This window comes from Rhagoletis zephyria, unplaced genomic scaffold (assembly GCF_001687245.7).
Source record: "Rhagoletis zephyria isolate East Lansing unplaced genomic scaffold, Rhagoletis_zephyria_1.1 Rzeph_scaffold_00655, whole genome shotgun sequence".
In the NCBI taxonomy this organism is placed as follows: Eukaryota; Metazoa; Arthropoda; class Insecta; order Diptera; family Tephritidae; genus Rhagoletis; species Rhagoletis zephyria.
The window spans coordinates 142,490-156,476 of NW_016157739.1; the positions used below are offsets into that span (position 1 = coordinate 142,490).

Consider the following 13,987-nt stretch of genomic DNA (forward strand, 5'->3'; position numbering starts at 1 on the left):
AGCAACTTTTATGTCCGGTTTGCATTATTCCAGTAGCATGCCAGTGCAGTCTTCCATTTCTGGAAGAGTCATACAGCAAAACGAATTCAAATCAGTCGCCATTCTCGTTAAGCGCTGGGTTGGATCACTGCATTGGCATGTTGCTGGAATAATATAAATCGGGCATTAAGCTTGCATTTAATACATTTTTTACAGACAGTACACACACACACACACAATTATGTAAATTAAATTAAATTTGATTTCCACTTAAAAATGCTAAACAAATAATTTACATACTTTTTGGTTAGTGCATTTGAATTGCACGCTTTTTATCGAACGTTTTTGTAATAATCAGTTTTTATTATTTCTTTAAACATAAAACAACCATTTACTCTTTTTAAACAAATCATATACTTATGTAGTTAAGTAATTTGTATATGGCATGAGCATGTACACTAGACCGTACCAACTTAGAAGCAAGCAGAAAAAATTCTCCGTACACTACTGAGTTCAAAAATTTTTTGCAAAGCGATTTGGAAAAAAATTGCAATAAAAGATAATTTTTTAAATACTAGTCCTACTGGAATAATCGCAATACTTTCTTAGCAAAAGTTCCATGATTTTTGGCGAATTTTTATTTACTGACATTAGGGTGGTAGGTTAGGGTGACAGAGACACAACTGAGATCTGGTGGATAAGTAATTGAACGGGCTCCTTGAGGTTTATGAACTGTGAAACAAAAGAAAATGTATATATGTGACCTGGTCTACGAAAAGGGAGCTTACGTGCGAAAACTAGTTTTCTGTGAAAAAGCTGTTAAAAGTGAAAAGCATCTCATCTTCCATCCGAATCAACCAAAAAGTGAAAATTGATTTTTTGACACCGTAGACCAGGTCACATATATCGATATATCATACTGTAAATGCCGAAGATATGACGATTTTTTATTTTCTAAACTCCCATGCAAAAATACTTTATTAATATGTACTCAGTGGTGCACGGAGAACTTTTTTCTTGTACGGTCTAATGTACACATGTATGTAGTATGTATGTACATATGTATTACTTGATGATCTACATACGATATATACTGAAAATATTAACGAAGAAAATCAAATGTATGCAGCACTTCCAGTGTTTACACTTCCATTTGTACGTAAGCATATGACACATCTTCAACTAAAATTTCTAGTTTTCCATCACTTAGCGCTTAGTTAAAATAATATGTATGTATGTATATAATAATTATGATTATAGTAAACATGTAAAGTGGAATAATTAAATTATTTAACACTACCAACTAATGTTCTTTAAACCTTATGAGTGCAGAATACATAGTACATACTTGTTTATACATATATACATATGTATGTATGTATGTTAATAAGTTGACTTCCAAAAAAATATATATTATTTTTCAATTGTTTTACAATTAGTATTCAATTGTGTATGCATGTATGTGTGTAAGCGGTTTGTGTTCCTTCTAAAAAAAAAAACACATATTTCTATACGAGATTATCTCGAACTACATACAAGTAACTTATAGATCTGAGAAATGGATCACACCAAATTCAAATATTTATACGTATCTATTTATGTGCAAGTGCTGATCGAAAATAGCGAATATCCAACCAAAATTTTTGTTGAAATAAGGACAAAACTAAATTGCAATGTCTCTTCTTTTTTTGGCTGTTTACAACTAAGCAAAAAATGAAGAAACAAATCTACTTATTTACGCAAGCCATTGCGCTTTTTTCCGTCTTCCTAAATGGAATACAGTACTCCAGTGATTGTATCTATGCTTGTATGCATAAGTATATTTATGTATAAGGGTCTTGCCTCTTAAAAGTAGTTAACTTTTTAACTGGTTGCTTCTGATAGCAGCAATAAAAAATTTATAATTTTTTCTTAATAAAATTTGCGCGCAAAAACTTTTTTCATATAGCAATCAATCAAACAAACTGCATCTTGAAATGTAGCTGCTGGAATTTTTTTTAACTATTCTAATACAGTTAGTCAATTCGTTGTAGGTACAGCTGTTTTCAGCTTCAACGTTTTGCAGTTTTCACTCGTGCCAACTACTCTTAAGCGCCTAAAAACACGCTTCAATAAATTAAAATAGCTATATTATTTTTATTTTTTTTTTGTTCTTTAGCTACAAAGTTGCATAGTAACTTTGCAACTAAATGCGGTTTGAAAAAAAAACATCGTGACGCCTCTGTCCTATACACATACACACCCACACGTGGTCAGCAGTGCACACACACACACACCCTCACAGACCACTATAGTAAGCATGCAGCGATGCATGCGTGCACGCACTACTCATTGCACTTGTACCACTCCCCGTGTGGATTTAATCACGCAATTTGTTCGATTTCATTGCAACTAAGCCGCAATTGAAAACAAATCTAAAAGTCGTAGAATTCATTGCTTTTATTATTAAATCGTCGCGTTAGCACATACACGACCGCTTCATAGGTGGCCATCATTATAGCTGTGTTAGGTATTTGCCGCACCAGTTGTGTCGCTAAGCCTCTGCAAAGATAAAAGGAAATGAAATGAAGGAAATTAGTACAAAAATATATTTAAATATATAAAAAGTTTGTGAAAAGCGCAACTAAACAATCAGGGAGTTCACAAGGTGTTGTATACTGTTGTATATGTCGTAAACTTTAAACGGCTAAAACTATATTTAACGTATTCGCAAGCTACCATAAAAGTCATATTATGACATTTTACACCGTTAAAAAATATGTGGTTATGGTTTCAAGTCCTCCAAACTTTTATTTAGTCGTTAAAAACTTTACAACATACGACAATACGACACTTACGACACCTGGTGAATCACGTAAATTTAATATCCAGTTATGCAAAATAAAATTAAAATTAGAAAATATGTATTCTACTATGACATATTAAAAAAAAATTAAAATAACGGAATATGCATACACTTCGACCTGCCATTTGTCAAATGTCAATGTTATCCAACTGGTATTTGTTTAGTTAAAGTTTTGCCATTTCACAATAAGGTTCGTTTTACGACCGAAGCATGCGTGAATCTTCAGTGGCTGCGTTTTCGCTCATTTCGAAGAAAATCTCTTTTGGCGATGAGGCTCATTTCACGCTCGGTGGCTGTGTTTATAAGCAAAATTGGCGAATCTGGGGTAGTGAGCAGCCTCAAGTGATCGTATACTGGCATAGCCCATACCTTATTAAGCAAATTAAAATATTCAATATTGAGTTTTCTTTCTAACATTCAACAATTTTCTTAAGCTTGAGGCGGTTTTAATTGAAAATTTTTGTGGAAAAACAACAAGAATTTCACACATGGTAAGAGTTATTTATAGCTACTATTTCGGAAATCACCAAAATATCCTCATTAGACTTCCTTATCGAGTTCACTGGGTTTTGAACCAGCGACTAAGGCTTACAAAGCTAGTGAGCTAAATTTGCCATGTAAATTGTTGTTGATTTTTCAACTTATAATCAAGGGTAACTGTTGTGTTGCTATTTAGACTTGATCATGTGGTCATTGCGGTGGTTTTTCTTGTACTTTGCTTTTCGATATCTTTATCGAATTTCTTATCGATAGCCATAAATATTTTTCTATATTGTTATGAATAGAGTTGATACATATGTATGTACACACGATTGAGAGAATACAAAGGTTGCGCCGATCTCGGACCGCTATTCCTCTCTTAACGAATTTGACAGAATCGTTGTTTGCATGACGTCACACTGGTGCAACTTGTTTACGTTTTCTTTGCAACATTTTTTCTTCTTCTTCCATTCTTGCTCACGTTTTGGCATTTCTCTCTCGCAATTGCACCAGTGTGACGTCACACAAAAGTTATTCTCAAAAATCCTCTCTGATCGGCGCAATCTTGTATTCTATCATTCTTGGTATGTACACATATTAGTTATCGGTACTTTTAGCGATAGTTATCGGTGAAAATCGATTTTAATCGGTACACGTATCGATAATGAATATATTTTTCATTTCATTGAAATTTCTTGGAAATTTTTATCGAATACATTTTCTATTGTATCGGTGTGGTTTAAGCGACTGCTGCATTTCTCATCGTCATTATTGCGTATACATAGTACAGAATTAATGGTATACAAAAAAAGTATACAAACGGAAACCGATACCTGTTTCATTTGGTGTCGTGAAATTCTATCGGATTTTGATTTTTCGAACATGAGCAAAACAGATATTCGAATCTGCTGTTTGCTCATTAGGTATGATCTCGAGGTGAATTTGCAAGTTTTTAGCGGATAAAATATTAAATTTTTAGGACTTTAAAGTTAGAATGAGCAAACAATACAATTTCAGTAAACTCAAAATTTCTTGCAACGTTGGGTTATCGATTTTTTTTTTATTTCTCGCATTCCATGCAGATGCATATATTTATTGTGAGTTTAGAGGGCCTAGAAACACTTTTTCCATGGCTAAAATTAAAAAATCTTTATAGCACTACAACGTACTTTGTGTTCGAATGGTATAAATAATGCATTTTTTCGATTGACGGGTTTAAATTTTTTAGAAGAACTCCATTGTTGACCAATTCTTTTCCGTGAAAGGCAATTACAACAGCTTTAAAAACCTTTTTTGTATGACATTAAAATGTTGCTTCTATCGAAAGAGCTACGGACATAGGCTATATTTGAATCCGGTAGGTGGCGCATGCGTCGATATTCACAAAAACTGTACCTCTGATCCGATTTTGATGAAATTAGAAACTTCTACTTAGGGTTTGACGAGAAATAGTTTTATGAAAAATTCGTCCGCTAGGTTGCGCTAGAGTCGAGATCATAAAATCTGTTTTAACAGTCCGATTTCGATGAAGTACAAGAAATACATTCAGAAATGGATCTGCTCGGCGTTGCCGAGATATTATGGAAATTCTTTTTTTATAGTCCGATTTAGACGAGATTAAAAACATACACTGCGTGCGTACATACATATGTACGTAGTTATATAACATTAAAAAAAAATTAAAAATACATTTATACTGCAGCGGATCTTTATTTCGACTGATGGTACGAAATTGTATATATTGAAAAGTAGTAAACTACGCAGACGGAGTCGAGGGTGTCACCTAGTGGTGTATAAGAAGTAGTACCAAAAATAATTGCAGAAAGTAATATTTTTTTGTTTTTTTTGTTTTTCGTAAATCTGTAAATGCAGCCGCGAAGTGCAGAACGAAAACACAAAAAAAAATTATATTAGAAATATATCAGAAAACAAGTAAGGACAGAGTTATATCACAAAAACTCTGTGGTACGGGATATAAGTATACCCTTCCAACAAACAAATTGGCTAGTGAACTATTAGAAAACGATTCGAATTCTTAAGTGTTTTTTTTTTAATTAAAAAGTTAGAAGGCGATTAGAAAAACTGTCCAGAATTGTAGCATTGATACTCGATTCTTTGTACTCGATATCGTGGACAGGTTAGATACCTAATCACAATCAACGTTGAATTCTAATTGGTTTCTAATGTCTGGGGTTTTCACATAATTCTCTTATCGAATTCCACCATAGTTCTATAAGCTGATTTTCGAATCCAAAATTATTATAAACTACACTGATCTTGAAGATTTTCGCATTAGGCGGAACATACGTTCCAACTGCAAACTTTAGTGGGAGACCTATCCAAAAAACGTGCAGAAATTTTAATAGCAATTCTTTCCATCTTCGGACACATTAAAGGTAATTTTTTTGACTGTGAATATCACGACTCGTTAACATTTATTAGACCCTACATTTGTGTTCGCAAAAAGACAGATACCGAGTAAATTTCCTGAAACAGTTCCCCAATATGCCCCCATTAAAGAAAAAATCGATAGTTTCGCTGCCCTAAACATAGTTTTGTAATGATATTATAAAATCATTAATAAAGTTAAATAATTAGAGTGGATATTTGACCTTAGAAAATATCAAGGGCTCATTTCCAATAAACTGTACCTAACCAATAAACATCATATGCAGATATGCATGGTGTGAGCACATTTGATTAGCAAATTCATTTGCAATCGCAACTAAATTCCTTAGTATATTTTTTACCTGTTTTGATTGACTACAGCTATCACTATGGCATTGATTCTTATTTAACAAATCAATTAACGTTATTTTAACAAAGCGCATATGAATATAAAAAAATACAAATTTATAGTAAAAATTGGAAATTTATAATGAAAAGTATACATTTTGGCAGTCAAAAAGTTAAATTTATGCGCTCAAAATTTTAGTGCGTCATCGAATAATAAAAAAAAACGCAAAACAAATAAATCAGTAAGGGGCACAAAAGCATTCGACAGACGGTGTGAAATATGCGCTCATATGTATGTAAATATGTATGTGGGTGTGACTGGTGTATACTTCATAGAGATAAGCGAAATAAAAATAGATACCACAACGAAGCAGTCGAATGTCCATAGGAGTGGTCAAGTATTGAAGTATACAAATACACATTCATATATAAATTTATGTACTATGTATGTATATACATGCTTGTACATTTGCAATTGCACAATATGTACTACATATGAAAGCATTTGAAAAATGCAAGCGCAATAAGTTACATTTTTTCTTTCACAATTTATGCATATCAGTGGTCGGGGGGGTCAATTAGTGGAGAGTTGTATGCAAAAATGCACACAAGTATTTTTTGAAAACAACAAAAAATCTGCCGTTATACGCTTTGATTACAAAAAGTACAAACGCAATTCTTTCGCTTTTTAAACGGTTTGAAAAAAGGAGCATATTTGTGTTTATATATTTACTTTATGTAACCGGATAACTTTAGACCACGTGGACTGTTTTCGATAATTCTTTTATTTTATCGGAAAGGCGATACCTCAATACTAATTTTGTTTAGTTCCGTTCATTGGATGATTAAGAACTTAACGGGACTCCCTAAACTCTTATAGGAGCATTGAAGTCGGTTTTGTTTTGCGCATAAAAATTGCTTGTTTAAGGCCAGTATTCCGCTCTCAAGAAAACAGCCAAGAAATAATTGACATTATTTCGTGTGTGCGGCCAAGGAATTTTGACATCTGATACTTCCTACCAGCCTGTTGCCTCACTCTTTCCTCAAGAAATAATGGAACGGGCATATATTTATGTTGCAAGCATGGGTTGCCTTGTGCTCTTTTTTCAGAAAAACTGTGTACTGTCTCAAGAAAATTTCTTAGCCATTTGGTAATTATTACAAATTTACTAGATACTTGTACCACTTACCTATATAGTCCAGCCCGCCCTTCCTCCTTCCAGACGGTGTGTAACGTTTGGAAAAATTTATTATATTTATTACCCTCTTCCCGCAGTCTTGTACGCGCCACTTCATGCGGATATGCAATGCAAGATGCTACAGTCTTTGAAATGGCACCAGCCATCATAAATTCCAGAAAATCTTTCGATGATTTGGCATCACCGTTACGTGTGTTGTGCATTTCAATCTGTGTGAACGAAGAGAAATGGATTAATCAAGTATTCTTTGTTTTGTATTTCGTTCAGTTTTACTTACCAATTTCGATTTGATAAACTCGTAAATGACAAAGTGCACCATTGTCTCACATATGCCAAAGTAACTGGCGGTGATGCCTTTGTAGAAACCAGCTATGCCACCTTGCGAGTACACCCGATTTATGCATTGACGCACGGTCATTTGCACTTTGGAATTGTAGTCTAGCTGCAGGCGCGTCTTAACAAACCAAATGGGATTTGTTAGTGAGGACGAGACGAAACCAGCGCTGGCAGCACTTAATATGTGCACTTGCGGTGATTCGGTTTGCAGGAAACTGGAAATACAAACAAAAAAAATGTATGACGAATTATTAACAAGGAATTTTGTTTGTTAATAAGTTATCCTATCCGTTAAAAATGTATGTATTATTGATAATAAATGTATACAAAATATTACTCCAGCGTAGTGGTGAGCGAAAATGGTCTATAAAGTTGTAGAAACTTTCCCCTTTGTGTAAGTATGTTGGAATAAGGCGGCAACGGTGTTGCCAACTAAATAGCAAGAAGGATGGAAGAGGAACCATTTTGTGGTCTTGGTTGATTGGTAGTATGGTTATCTGAGATTGGCCCAGCACCTAAATGCATTGACACACTCTCCCTGGAACTGCTGATAATACCTATCGGCTTTTACATTTTGTTGGTATCGTCAAACTACTTGGACTTGTTAAAGAATCTACTTAGGTGTAACTATGCTGGTAATGTAGCATTTAGAAATGTCCATAAAGAATTTGCACAGCGTCTCCTGTATTTTAGGTGCCAGTGTAGCGCACTATGCCACTCTTAGGGTCTGATTCCAGAGTTCGCTGATTGCTATGAGCAATGAGGTCTATGAGCAATTATTACAGGATCACATTAATCGCACCGAAGGATACTATTTAAATGCTCATTAATATCGGACAAAAAATAAGCTTTAAACTTAGTCCGAAACTTGTGCTGAATATTCTCTTTTATGTATCAAAGGTTATAAGTAAAGTTCCGATTTGCTCGAATTGACAAAATGACTTACAGGACTCTCTCTAAACTGGTGCCCTTAGTCAGAATCAAATCCCTTTTATACTGAGTAAGTAAGCACGGAAATCAGTAACGTTTCAGTAGAGCTAACATTAAGTAACTTACTAGTTACCTAGATTTAGGTTTAGAGGAGGGTACAGGCCACCCAGTTGCACCTTGACAATTTTGGATCTTATGCCCCGTTTATGCTCCCCTATACGAATCCGGCAGGTCTAGATGAAAGCCGTGGCATTTGGATAACTTTATCAACGTATACAGGTGCCGATTCATGAGAGCTTGTCAGCAAGAATAACCGAATGACTTTTCTTTTCTCCTTGACGGAATTCTTCTAATAATTTGTGCCTTATTGAAGAAACCGATTCTTTTAGTTTTCTTGGAGTTAACGATTAACTCGTTTTTACTGCATCATTTGGCGACTATGTTCGGATTCCCACGACAGTTGGGTCAACGTAACTGGAACGACCCAGATTCATATCTGGCCAAGAACTTCCTTTCCAGCATCATTTTCCCAAAAATCCTTTAGGGAATTTCGTAGGCTGTTACAAGAACAACAACGACGACTATTTTCGGCGCATTTTGTAGGGGGTTGGAAATGGTGTATTTAAACCAATCTCTGAGCTACTATGTCCAGGAAGCAACATATCGCAACAAACCTTAAATTCATGAAACTCATTATAGAACAAATCCTTGACTTACTGGTTGAAAAATGGGTTCGAGGCGTGCTTCTTTTTTTGTACAAAATTTAATTTTTCAATGAAACTAAAACGATTCTTGTTTCTTCACACCCTTCGAAAAATGGTGCAAATCGTGGGATTTTTTTATAGGGTGTAGAAAAGCTCTGCACTTTATTTTTATTTTTGAGGGTGAGATGAGGTAACGGGTGATTTTTTTGAGGTTAGGATTTTCATGCATTAGTATTTGACAGATCACGTGGGATTTCAGACATGGTGTCAAAGAGAAAGATGCTCAGTATGCTTTGACATTTCATCATGAATAGACTTACTAACGAGCAACGCTTGCAAATCATTGAATTTTATTACCAAAATCAGTGTTCGGTTCGCTTTACGTCCGATTTATGGTCTACATAATCGACCAAGTGAGCAAACAATTAATGCGATTGTGACCAAGTTTCGCACTCAGTTTACTTTATTGGACATTAAACCAACCACACGAATGCGTACAGTGCGTACAGAAGAGAATATTGCGTCTGTTTCTGAGAGTGTTGCTGAAGACCGTGAAATGTCGATTCGTCGCCGTTCGCAGCAATTGGGTTTGCGAAACACATTTCGAACCGAACACTGATTTTGGTAATAAAATTCAATGATTTGCAAGCGTTGCTCGTTAGTAAGTCTATTCATGATGAAATGTCAAAGCATACTGAGCATCTTTCTCTTTGACACCATGTCTGAAATCCCACGTGATCTGTCAAATATTAATGCATGAAAATCCTAACCTCAAAAAAATCACCCGTTACTTTAATTTTATAACTTTTTCAGTTCTAAAAGAAAAAATTTTGTTTACAAAATTTCACTCTCTACTCGCCTTTAAGCGCAAAATGCGAATTTATATAACACCCTATACTTATTCTTTCGTAGATTTTTATATAATTATTTTCAATCAAGCATTTACTTACCTTACACTATTTAAAAAATTCTTTGTTTGTGAGTAGGTGCAAAAATATATCGCTCGTGAAGGTGCCACACCAATAAGATTCGGTCCCAGACCTTTGAATAAAGCGCGTGGGCCTTCATTTTGTACTATGTGTCTGCAAAAATAGGCAAAAAAAAAAATTATTATCTGTATAAAATAGTAAAAAGAATTAAAATATAAAAAAGGTTGTTTACTTCAGAGTGATATTTTTTTCAAAAATTACTCAAGTTAAAAAAAATAAAGCGTCTAACATTTCATTTCATTTTATTCATTTTGGTGGGACCACGGCCTTTTCATAGCCACTTCGGAAATGGTTCAGGACTATTTCAGAGACATTTCGTAAATTGTTTCGATCTAACCTGAAAATTATTCCGAACTAGTCCCAAAATTGCCCAAGTAATCTTGTAGAGGTTCTGAAAGAGTCATGTACTTGTCCTGAAAAGATCTCGAAGAACTCTTGAAACGGTCCCGAAATGGTTCCTTACTAATGTCAAAATGATCCCAAACTAGTCTTGAAGCGGTGCTGAAAAAGGACCGGAATAGTCCACAACTATATGCATATGTACATAGTCCTGACGTGGTTATGAACCCAACAGGTCCCGAAACGGCACCTAAATGATTCCGAATTAGCCCAAAATGATCCCAAACTAGTCCCGAATGCGTCCGAAATAGTTCTGAGCTAGTCTTGAAACAGTCCAGCCTTAGTCCCAAAATTATCCTAAAATATTCGTGAACTTGACCCGAAATGATCCTGAACTGGCCTCGAAATGGTCCTAAACTAGGCGTGAACTACTTAGCCCCGACATGTTCATACAAGAAGCAATTACAAATTTTCTGCTGGGTTAGCGAGAATTTCGCCAGCTAAATGCCACCCCTATTTGGCAACCCATTTTCCTTAATAAAATTTTTTGTCATTTAAATTTCCAATACTTACCTTAAACACTGCACGATGCTCATTGATTTTGTGGAGGTGGATGAGATGCCGCAATGTGAGATAGCCATTATCTGTAAAGCGTGTAAAAATAAAAAAAAACGAAAATCAAATATTATTAATAATTCCACTTGCCAAGTAGCTAGGAGAGAGTACTTTATTTCTTGTGAAAAGAAAAAAAAAAATGGATTATAAAATTGGTACTACCCTACGCACACCCCCAATCACCTGTGGCTGTGACCTCTTACGCAAAATTGTCGTGCTCAATTTACGTCGCTGTTCGGGTCGTAACAATTCGCTGGAGCCATTTGTGGAGCTTGCCGGTTCGAGACGTGTCGGCGCGATAAAAGAAGTTGAACTCTGTTGGCGTGTTTTAACCACTTCCAAGGGACAAGTCACAACAGCACCAACTGTACCAGCAGTTCTGGAAGAAGAAGAAGAAGAAGAAGACGCAAAAGAAAATGTGGTGAACATTTTTATACAAGCTGACATAAATTAATTTTGCAAGCATCATGTAAAGTTGTGAATGAAGGAAGTGAGCGTAAAATTCAATTGATATTGCTTCAATTCAGCTGTTAAGAATATTTATATCGCAAATTGTATTGTAAAACCAAACCGGGCAACCGGTGCGTCAACAATCATCAACGGTGGAGCTAAGCGTCAGAATGCTGCCAGCCAATCAGCGGTTGCCGACGGAAAGAAGATGTTATGTGATGCCATTTTTTTATTTGTTTGTTTTTTTTTTTTTTAATTATGCTTATAAATAACCCGCCCAATTGACGTACGACTCATCACCGACGCACTTGAGTGCAGCTAAACAAATATGTAGACTGGCGGCATAAATAATAGACTCGCCTTACTTTGAAGAGTTTTGGCTATATTTTCATGGCTAGTTATACAACAAACACCATATAAATTCCCTTTTCAAACTTTTTACAAAAATTATAAAAATTCGACCAATTTTCACCAAATATTTAAACTTTTTATTCAGAATTTCAGCAGAAAAATTCTTAAAAATCAACGGTTTTTGTAGCCAATTGAAACTTGTACTTTATTATATTACAATTGAATGGGCTACAAAACTGCATACCAAAAATTTTCTAAAAATTTAAATTATTATATTTTTATTTTTAAGTTGGAAAAGCGGATTTAAATAATGTTTGTTGTATTACTAGGCTTTTATAAAAAAAAAAAATATTAAACAAAAAATAAAATAAATAAATATAGCCAAAATTCTTAAAAGTACGACGTGTCTATTACTTCGGACGCCAGTGTATGTGCTGCATACATAAAAGCAGAATTCAGTCGAACGGCAAAGAAAATAACCTGCAATTAGTAGTTTGTTTCGTAGTTTGTACTTTTGTTTTGCAGTACAACAAATACTTATTTGGCAGCAAGCAAAATGTTTGAGTGATGACCATTGCGAATTTGCCGTGCCAAGATGCAAATAATACAAAAAAAAAAACGAGAGTAGCAACTGTACTCTCAGCATTGCAAAATCACATTTCGAAATTGCTTATTGATGATGCAATTTTTGCTTTTTTACATACAAAAATTGCCAATAACAATGACAATGAATATTATCTCAATATTATGTAGACATGCGAGTTATGAAATTAGTATCGACTAAATTTTCCAAGGTAATTACGGCATGGAAATTTATTTCAATGCTCATTATATTTATTACACTGTAGGAACAGCAATTTTAGGGCCTCAACCACACTATGCCTAAAGTCAAAGTCTAAGAGGATTTTGCTCATACTCATCACAATTTTTTTCAGTTTGTCTACAAACATACATACATAATAGAAGTGAAACTTATTTAGCGGCGTTAATAAATTAAAAATCAGCATGGCGAATGCAACGGCAATGGTTGGGGACGGAAATGCCTACTAAATGTATGCTTAAATGTTGACATGAAATTAAGGAAACGTGCAAAGCAAAAACCACAAGAATCAATTTTTTAATTTCAAAAAGAACTCAGGAAAATTCAAGAAATACCAACAAATTTTAATTTTTTCAATTCGATTTCTTAGACAAATTTTTAGTATGCAATTTTGTAGCACATTAAATTTAAAGTGCAACTTTCAAGTCGCTTAAAATTACCGCTAATTTTTGAGATTTTTTTTTGCATTTTTCCAAGAAATCGAATTGAAAAGTTTAAAGTTTCTTGCATTTTCCAGAGTTTTGTAAGAAATCAAAAAAAAAAAACTGACTGCTGTGGTTTTGGCTGTTGAATAGAATAGCAAAGACGCGTTGTTACTCCCTCCCAAAACTCTTGAAAAATAAAGCAAGCTTTCTAAATATGAACCAAATCGAACTATAAATACGGGTTTTTCAAATATTTCGATATTCAATATATTTTCGAAGGTTTTTAGAAAGTAGGTAAAGTATCGACTTTCTCATGGCAATTTAATTTATAGCCTTATAACTCGATCTACATATCGCGCATTTTCTTCAAAAGCGAACTAATTCAATATCTATAATTACTTATCAATTTAATTGAATTAAATTTTTTAAACAGGTGGCAACCCTCTACAAAAATATTTTCGACAGTATACTTTCTTAAAGCTCTTTATTCATTTATTGTATCAATTTAATTGAATAAACATTTTCAAACAGGTGGCAACCTTCCACAAAAATATTTTCGGCTCTACGCCTTTTTAAACCTATTTCTTTTGGCAGCCATATTGCAATACTTACTCTATCTTATCAATTTACTTACACTGCAATTTTTCCCTTAGGCATAGCAATTTCTTAATGACCACCTTTGTCATTTCATGCCTAGTGGAAATCCAGTATAAGCCTATGAAGAATTATAAAATGACAATTTAAAACAAGAGCTATAATATCAAAAAATGATTCAGTAGAACGAGGAAA

General features: G+C 34.3%; 1 protein-coding gene across 4 annotated transcripts in view; it reads right to left on the reverse strand.

Annotated features, from left to right (window-relative positions):
* Positions 1 to 1,672: 1,672 nt before the first annotated feature.
* Positions 1,673 to 13,987, reverse strand: part of Rim2 (replication in mitochondria 2) — a 48,898-nt gene continuing 36,583 nt past the window's right edge. For 2 of the 4 annotated variants that reach the window (XM_017613398.1, XM_017613397.1), the window contains exons 3-8: positions 11,315 to 11,531; positions 11,111 to 11,181; positions 10,160 to 10,291; positions 7,517 to 7,790; positions 7,231 to 7,448; positions 1,673 to 2,520 (exon numbers count right to left, since the gene is read on the reverse strand). In XM_017613398.1, the coding sequence (XP_017468887.1) occupies positions 2,394 to 2,520; positions 7,231 to 7,448; positions 7,517 to 7,790; positions 10,160 to 10,291; positions 11,111 to 11,181; positions 11,315 to 11,531 (1,039 nt within the window). In that variant the 3' untranslated portion in view covers positions 1,673 to 2,393. Of the gene's footprint in view, positions 2,521 to 3,043; positions 3,194 to 7,230; positions 7,449 to 7,516; positions 7,791 to 10,159; positions 10,292 to 11,110; positions 11,182 to 11,314; positions 11,532 to 13,987 lie in introns of those variants that run through there. The other 2 variants (XM_017613399.1, XM_017613400.1) reach the window with 2 other exon arrangements.